Source organism: Babylonia areolata, chromosome 7 (assembly GCF_041734735.1).
Source record: "Babylonia areolata isolate BAREFJ2019XMU chromosome 7, ASM4173473v1, whole genome shotgun sequence".
In the NCBI taxonomy this organism is placed as follows: Eukaryota; Metazoa; Mollusca; class Gastropoda; order Neogastropoda; family Buccinidae; genus Babylonia; species Babylonia areolata.
In genome coordinates, this window is record NC_134882.1 from 43,748,807 (window position 1) to 43,757,424 (window position 8,618).

An 8,618-nucleotide genomic window follows, 5' to 3' on the forward strand; every position below is an offset into this window, starting at 1 on the left:
ACATTTTTATATCAAATTCATTGGACCACAACTTCCTTGTGGTTTAAATTTTGATATTTAAGTATTTTTGATAACTGACATTTCCTTTCCGTCCTTTGGGATACTGAGGTTCCTTCACTCCAAACAGAATGTCAGTAACTGACAATTTTAACGTAATGTTTGTTTCCAGTTTAATTTTCTGTTGAATAAAGTTCCATAGGTTTCGGACCAAAGGGCACTCACAGAAAAAGTGCTCATTGAAATCAATTTGGTCTGAGCAGTATGAGCATCTATTGTTTTCTTTAACTTGCATTTGATTTAAGAGAATATTTGTGGGATATATATTGTGTAGTATTTTCCAGTGAAGTACTCTTAATCTGGTTTCTGTTGTAGTTTTTACAGGTCTTGACAAGGCAGATTTATCCAGATTATGATTAAATTTTCTGATCCAAAAGTTACAAGCTGTTGGAGTAATTGTTTGCTTATTTTTGTTTAACATTTCATTTATAACACTCTTTAGATTTAAAATATAAATGTGCGTCGAAATATAAATGTGAAGTCAAAATCTTGTCCTCTCGCAGATGGTGAAGCAAAAATTTTTTAAGTCGAAAAATAGAAAACTCGGCGTGCAGAGCTAAGAAAAAGCGTGACTGCTCACCACAAGATCAGCTCACCAAGTCTTTTGTTGTTTGTTTATTTGTTTTTTTGTGTGTATGTGTGTTCTCCATGAGAATGGAAAAAAAATGAATAAAGTAAATGAAACATGTGAAAATTAAATTTTGAGAATGAAATAAAGGAACTGAAAGTTGAGAGCTGTTTGTATGCACATTGCATTTGTACAAGTGGCAAGAGAAGATGAAGTGACAGGTTTGGACCCTGATGTCATCTACAGACTAAACAGTACAACATACAAACCAAAACAGGTACAGACACTATACTTCTCAAGGGATGTGTGCTCCAGTTTTCCCTGTAGAAGACCCTCATTTGATTGTCTTGTTTCGTGTTGCTATCTGTGTTCTGTGCCTGTTTGGTGTACACAGTTCTTTCAATTTTTTGCAGCTATTTCTTCCTAACCTGCAGTCATTTATTACATTCAGCATTTCTTGAAATATCTGCCTTGTGCTAATCTGTAGACCACAGATTGTCCCCAGGCATACTGATTAAAAAAAAAAAAAAAAGGTGAAATGAAGACAATGGCACTGTTGGTGTATGATTCTGATCGTACATCATTTCCTTTACACGACCAGCCTATATATTATAGTTTTGTTTCCAGTTGACTCATCTTGGGTAACTCACCAACTGACAACAGGAACATAATGCACTATAGTTTTATCCATCAATGAACTTCATTATATATACTGTATTGTCATGTCTAACAAAAAATCATAGCATTTCAAATAATCAGCAGATCTAACCAGCAGAAGTTCGGTGGCAGTATCATTGAGTAAACACTGGACATCAATTTTGTTTTAACAACATTTGATTCTGATTTATATTTTGACACCCTTTTCTCCATTATATTTTACCTGCATGTAGAATTTGTGTTTTTGGCAAGTGTTCACGATCATTACTTGGTAGTTTACTGGCATAGTGTGAATGAGCTTGATTTGTATAGAGAGTGAAAAAAGGTAGGTTGAGTGTTCACATCGCCATCCACTCTCAAACACACATGGACAAAACCAACAAAGATCAATCATATGCTTGCCTAACAGACAGCACACACACACACACACACACACACACACACACACACACACACACACACACACACACACACAGGATTTAGAAAGTGGGGCTGGGAGTGAATGACTTTGGCTAACATTGGAAGTAATATGTTTGTACTGCTTTTTGTAAGAGAGTAAGGTGAGCCGTTTCTCTAGTGTTCCCAGGGATCTAATTCCAGAGAAGGAGCAACAGACCTGAGGGCTTACTGACCATAATATTATCATAGTCCATTATTGTGGAGCTTTTTCTTCTTCTTCTTCCTCATTCGCCTCCCATTAGATAAGCAGCCCGGTGTCCTCGATGAAGGCTGCCGTCTGTCACAGCTCCTCCAGGAGTACAGTTTGGCTTCCACTGCTGTCGGTGTTGGCCAGTACTTCCTCCTGGATGCTGCATGCATCCTACAGTTTTGAAGGATGTGGTCGGTTGTGCACTCTCCACTCTGTCCAATGCCAAATTTTGTGTGCATGTGGTGGAGCAGGCGGTTGTGTCCAGTCCTCAGGCGGAAGATCTTGACCTGTTCCCATCATTCCAGCAAATGGTATCTGTCTTCTGGGTTATATTTGGGGTGCTGGAGGCGCCACTTTATTCCTTGCTGCGCCTTGATGATTGTCTTGATTTCATTGTATGACACCAGTTTGTTGGCCTGCTCCTTCGGTGCACCGTCTTTTGCCAGAATGTTCGCTTTTTCATTGCCTCTGATGCCACAGTGTGCTGGTACCCATTGTATCACCACTTTCTCCACTCTGGCACTCAGGGCAACAAGGGCTGAAGTGAGATGATTCTGTTCTTTGCAGCGGGAGTTCTTGAGGGCTTGGAGTACGGAGAGAGCGTCTGAGAACACCACCACCTGCCCTGTTTTTCTTGTGGAGTTCTGTGAGACTGTTGTGGCTGCCTCACAGAGGGCTTCTCGCTCAGCTCGGAAGTTGATGGAGTATTTTCCTGTTGGGATTGCAATTTCTTCATCTCTGTCTTTGTATCGGAGGAAGATTCCAGCTCCACCATCCCTCATTGCTTCTGTGGCGGAGCCATCTGTAAAGACATGGGTCCAGTCTTCCTGGGGGTACTGGTTGCAGATGTACTCCATGGCCAGGGCCTTCCTTTGGGTGTCTGACTGTGTTCCTCTCTTCTCCACTCCGGGAATGCTGGTGATGATTGTTGGGAACACCTGCCTCTTCCAAGACGGGTGGGTGACATTTGCCGAGATAGGCTTTGCTTCGTGTTCCATCAAGACTGGGGTTTGTCTTTCAAGACGTCTTGACTGGTGGATGAAGCTGCCTCTTTTCAGCCGGCTCTTGGTGGGTCTGCTCATTCTGTTGTTCATTGGATGGTTTTCAAGGCGTTTGAATTTTGCTGCCTGGATGAGGATCTTTGTGTCCCTTCTGTCCTCCAATGACTGTAGCCCAGTGGTCTCCTCCATCTTTAGGATTGGGGTGGATCTCATGGCGCCAGTTATGACACACTGAGCTTGGTTCTGTATCTTGTTGAGATAGTCAAGGTTAGACTTTGCAGCTGATGCCCATGCTGATGTCCAGTACTCAACTGCAGGTCGGACTCTCCCCATATAGAGTCTCTTTAGGATACGTTCATCAGTCTCCCAGTCCGTCCCTGCAAGTTTTATTGTGGAGCTGACTGAGCGCATTGACTGCATTGTGGAGAGTTGACCAAGTGTCAAACTGTTGTGTGTTTCAGAGCAGAAGACCAACAGGAAGGGTGCAGACTCCAGTTGGTGTTGGCTGCATCCAGCCACTGGGCCTGGCTCTGCACTTTGCCCTCCGCCCTCTGCCCTCCATGACACAGAATGGAGTGTAGACGCTAACCATGGCATCACCCAAGCTAAAAGCTCCGGACATTGTCAAGTTCGGAGCTTTGCAGAAACGATCGCAGAACAAAGGTCGCTTCACCGCAGAGAACTACAAGCGTCGCTTCTTCGTCTTGAGCAAATACTACTTCAAGTATTATGATGGCAATTCTGATGTGAGTTAAGAATGTGTGGTGGGTGATTAGAGTTGGTGAGAGAGAGAGAGATTATAAACCAGCCACCATGGTGAAGTGGCCAGTATCACAGACTGACAGATGGGAAGTTGTGGGTTCAAGCCTATATTTGGCAACAGGGATTTTCATGGTTACAATAGCCAGATGGGCAGAGCGTTGAACTTTTGATCCCATTGTCTACACCTGGTGGATTAAGGGTCGACTGTTTTCTGATTTCGAAGTCAACATATTATTATTGTTGAGACTTATTTAGTACATATCTTCAGTAAGAGACTGACTCAAAGCACTTTACAAACACTGTCATTTGCACAACAGTCCGTCTACCTAGCTAGATCCATCCGACATTTTCTTGCTTTCATTTTATTAAATATTGTGTAGTGTAGACCCTACTCAGGGCGGGGACTGGATGTAAAAAAGCACACCAGTGCTTACCTATTATCCTCAAAATAAAGAATTTGTCTTGTCTTGTCTTGTCTTGACAGCTGCCTTTTGGTGTTTGTTATATGTTTCCTGTGTCATTCTACAACAGCAAATACTCACATGTATATTAGAGTGGGTTGTCTTTTTTCAGTCTTAAAACTTTATGGAGACAGAAGAATGTCATACACATGTATAAAACTTAGCATGTGCACAGTGTTTGCTTTCACTTTCAGTTTCACTAGTTTCATTGTGAAATATTCACCTTTTCTGTGAGACCAACCTTTGTTAACATGACATATCATGATAAAGTTTTCACATAGATGTTATTTTCATATAGTGGTTTGTTAACAATAGCATTGTTTTGGAGATGTTTCTTGTAGATAATATTTGATCACACTTTGATAAGTACTATTTGTTGTTCGTGCTTCAGAAAAATCATCTTAGGCCCAGTCATTGTATTGGATTTTTGTTCTGTTAAAAAGAAAATATAGATTCAGTGTATTTTGTTTGCGTTTAGCAATCGATATATGTTGCACGAGTTTTCAACAAATGTATATATATATGTAATATGTGTACCATGATGTACAACCTGAAATGAAAAGTTACCTGGCATGTATGAAAATGGAGGCTAACTGGCCTTTGAGGACCATCCCAACACTGACCGTCTTATAGCCCCCTTGGCTGAGAGAGTGGGTTACCTGGCATGTATGAAAATGGAGGCTAACTGGCCTTTGAGGACCATCCCAACATCGACCGTCTTATAGCCCCCTTGGCTGAGAGAGTGGGTTACCTGGCATGTATGAAAATGGAGGCTAACTGGTCTTTGGGGACCATCCCAACACCGACCGTCTTATAGCCCCTTTGGCTGAGAGAATAGGGATGTGCCTTGGGCAAGACACTCCACTATAATCAAATTCTAGCCCAGATAGTCCGGACAGCAATTGCCCTCTACTGCTGCTATACTCAGGTGACAGTCATACATGAATAATTACAAAGTGTACCCATGAAGTTTAACCTGTGCACTCATACCTTCCCCAGAAACTCGGCAAGAAGAAGGGGGAGATTCCACTGCGGTCAGTGAAGGTGGTGGAGAACGTGGGCGATCGCATGCTGGAGGGCAAAGAAAATGCTTTCCAGGTCAGTATGAAAGCTGTCTCTCTTTTTGTGCATCACTATTAAACAAAGTCAGTTTTCTGTTTGTGTACCAGTGTTAGAGCCATTTTTCTTTGTGTGTCATCAATATTAAAGCCATTTTTTTTCTTTCTCTTCAACAGTATTAAAGTCATATTTCTTGGTGTTCATCAGTATCCAGCCATTTTTCTTGGTGTTCATCAGTATTATAGCCATTTTTCTTGGTGTTCATCAATATCTAAGCCATTTTTTGTGTGTGTGTGTTAGTAAAGGCATTTCACTTTGTGTTCATTGGTGTTATACTATAGCCATTTTTCTAGGTGTTCATCAGTGTTAAAGCCTTTTTTCTTTGTGTTCATCAGTGTTAAAGCCATTTTCGTCAGCATTAAAGCCATTTTTCCTTATGTTCATCAGCATTAAAGCCATTCTTCTTTGTGTTAAACAGCATGAAAGCCTTTTTCTTTGTGTTTATCAGTGTTAAAGCCTTTTTGTGTGTTCATCAGTATCAAAGCCATTTTCTTGGTGTTCATCAGTGTTATAGCCATTTTCTTGGTGTTCAGTGCTATAGCCATTTTCTTGCCGTTCATCAGTGCTATAGCCATTTTCTTGCCGTTCATCAGTGTTATAGCCATTTTCTTGCCGTTCATCAGTGCTATAGCCATTTTCTTGCCGTTCATCAGTGTTATAGCCATTTTCTTGCCGTTCATCAGTGTTATAGCCATTTTCTTGGTGTTCATCAGTGTTATAGCCATTTTCTTGGTGTTCATCAGTGTTATAGCCATTTTTCTTGGTGTTCATCAGTGTTATAGCCATTTTCTTGGTGTTCATCAGTGTTATAGCCATTTTCTTGCTGTTCATCAGTGTTATAGCCATTTTCTTGCCGTTCATCAGTGTTATAGCCATTTTCTTGGTGTTCAGTGCTATAGCCATTTTCTTGCCGTTCATCAGTGTTATAGCCATTTTCTTGCCGTTCATCAGTGCTATAGCCATTTTCTTGCCGTTCATCAGTGTTATAGCCATTTTCTTGCCGTTCATCAGTGCTATAGCCATTTTCTTGGTGTTCAGTGCTATAGCCATTTTCTTGGTGTTCATCAGTGTTATAGCCATTTTCTTGCCGTTCATCAGTGTTATAGCCATTTTCTTGCCGTTCATCAGTGTTATAGCCATTTTCTTGCCGTTCATCAGTGTTATAGCCATTTTCTTGGCGTTCATCAGTGTTATAGCCATTTTTCTTGGCGTTCATCAGTGTTATAGCCATTTTCTTGGTGTTCAGTGCTATAGCCATTTTCTTGCCGTTCATCAGTGCTATAGCCATTTTCTTGCCGTTCATCAGTGTTATAGCCATTTTCTTGGCGTTCATCAGTGTTATAGCCATTTTTCTTGGCGTTCATCAGTGTTATAGCCATTTTTCTTGGTGTTCATCAGTATCAAACCTATTTTTTAAGTGTTCATCAGTATTATGGCCATTTTTCTGAGTGTTTATCAATATTTTAGCCATTTTTGTTTGTGTGTTAAGTTTTCAAGTTCTTTTTTTTTTTTTCCTCTTCATGTTCTATGGGACAGGTATTTCTAGTTTCTTAGCCGTGATATGGCACTGCATGACTGGCTTGGCTTTATGTTGAAAAAGATATTCTTTATAATATAAATTAATTGGAAGCCATACACTCTCAGTTCTAATGTTGACATGCACTGATGCAGACAGCACGGATACAATTGTTTTATTTTAATTGCCCAGGAATTGAACTCACAACCTTTGAAAATAAGCTTGTTTCTTAACCAGCTGAGCTTTGCAGGCATCCTCAGCGCTTTCTTTTTAATGGATCAGTTTTTAGACGCCCACTTTTTTGTTGTTGTTTATATTCTTTAATTCAGGGCAAAGTCGTCTGACATCAACCTAGTGGCATTTATGAGCGGGGTATTGATTACAACTTTGCCCTGCTTCCTTATGGCTTGGTGTTGCTATAAATAGTAGTAGTCAAGCAGGAAAACTGGAATGAAACAGAGTCAGGGATGAAGACCTTGACACTATAATGACTGTGCAAAGGGCTTGTTACTGGCATTGTCTTATTAACCTGACATGCTGAAGGAAACGTTCACGGTTTTTATTTTAATTGATTTTGCCAGATGGTTCTGAGAGAGAGAGAGAGAGAGAGAGAGTGTGTGTGTGTGTGTGTGTGTGCCTCTGTGTGTGTGTGTGTGTGTGTGTGTGTGTGTGTGTGTAATGTGGTGTGTTGTTCGTATATGATAGGGACTTGAATAATGTTTCTATGTGAAAAACCAAAACTAAAACATGCATGATAACTGGTATCTGTTGTTTCTTTGGGTTTTTTTTCTTCTGTTTTTTTTCAAGTTGGAGTTGTGAGATATTTTGAGGAATTGAGCCTGTGTGTATGGTGTGGTTAAAAGAGACGGGCAGGTGAGGGTGAAAGGAGGGGGTGGGAGGGGGGGGGGGTGGCAGGGCAGAGGATGATTGGGGATGTGGGGGAGGAGAGGGTTTGAGGATCCAGGAGAGAGAAAGAACTGTGCTATGGTTTTATGTATTATGTTTCTTATTTTTGAGTGTGCAGTACTTTTATAATTATACAGAAGAAAAACGTTATTGTATTGTTGTACTGTCTCGTGCTGTCTTGTTGCTCACAAGCCAAGTTTCCATGTATGTTTCGTGAGGACATTAACTGATTTGATTTATTGATGTATTGATTGATTATGTGTGTATGCATAAATTGCACATCTGAGTTAGTGTTTGCACAGTAACTTGTATAACACTGCTTTTATAAGAACACTATGATTTAAACAGGGTGGTGTATATGAATGCTTACAGTTTGCACAATATTGTTTATGCATGGAGTAATTTGCATAACTGTAAAGCATATATATATACACAAGATAATTTGCATAATATGTATGCATGGAATAATTTGAAAAGCACTGTTGATTCATAGGTTGTCTATGAGGAAAATGGAGGCTTCTTCTCACTGTACATGGTTGCCCAGAACAACAATGAACGGCAGGACTGGGTCGATGCAGTACGCAAAGGTTAGTTGTCTGGAAACCAGCCAGTTTGTTTGTATTGTGATGTTGCTGCTTATGTTCAGGCCTTGATTTGGTAATATCTTAAAGCACTGTCATGTGTGAGCAGTGAACACTTCTGGTAAATGATCCACTGATATGGTTGTCAGCATATATTTAAAGCATACATTCCTAATGTAAGTGTGCATCAATTTCCTGACTGTTATATACACATGGAACAACTGTGTGCTGTCAAATTCTTGATTTTTCTTTTCTTTGCTGTCCCATCAGCATTACTCCCATTCCATTCATTTTGATCCCCCCCACCCACCCTCTACAGCCACACACAGGTTCATCCATCT

The 8,618-nt window shown here is 40.5% G+C and overlaps 1 protein-coding gene across 1 annotated transcript in view; it reads left to right on the forward strand.

Moving 5' to 3' along the window:
- Nucleotides 1-8,618, forward strand: part of LOC143284056 (tyrosine-protein kinase Btk-like) — a 50,614-nt gene that overhangs the window by 10,219 nt on the left and 31,777 nt on the right. The window contains exons 2-4 of the mRNA XM_076590665.1: nt 3,394-3,678; nt 5,155-5,253; nt 8,190-8,283. Of these exons, the coding sequence (XP_076446780.1) occupies nt 3,523-3,678; nt 5,155-5,253; nt 8,190-8,283 (349 nt within the window). The 5' untranslated portion in view covers nt 3,394-3,522. The remainder of the gene's footprint in view (nt 1-3,393; nt 3,679-5,154; nt 5,254-8,189; nt 8,284-8,618) is intronic.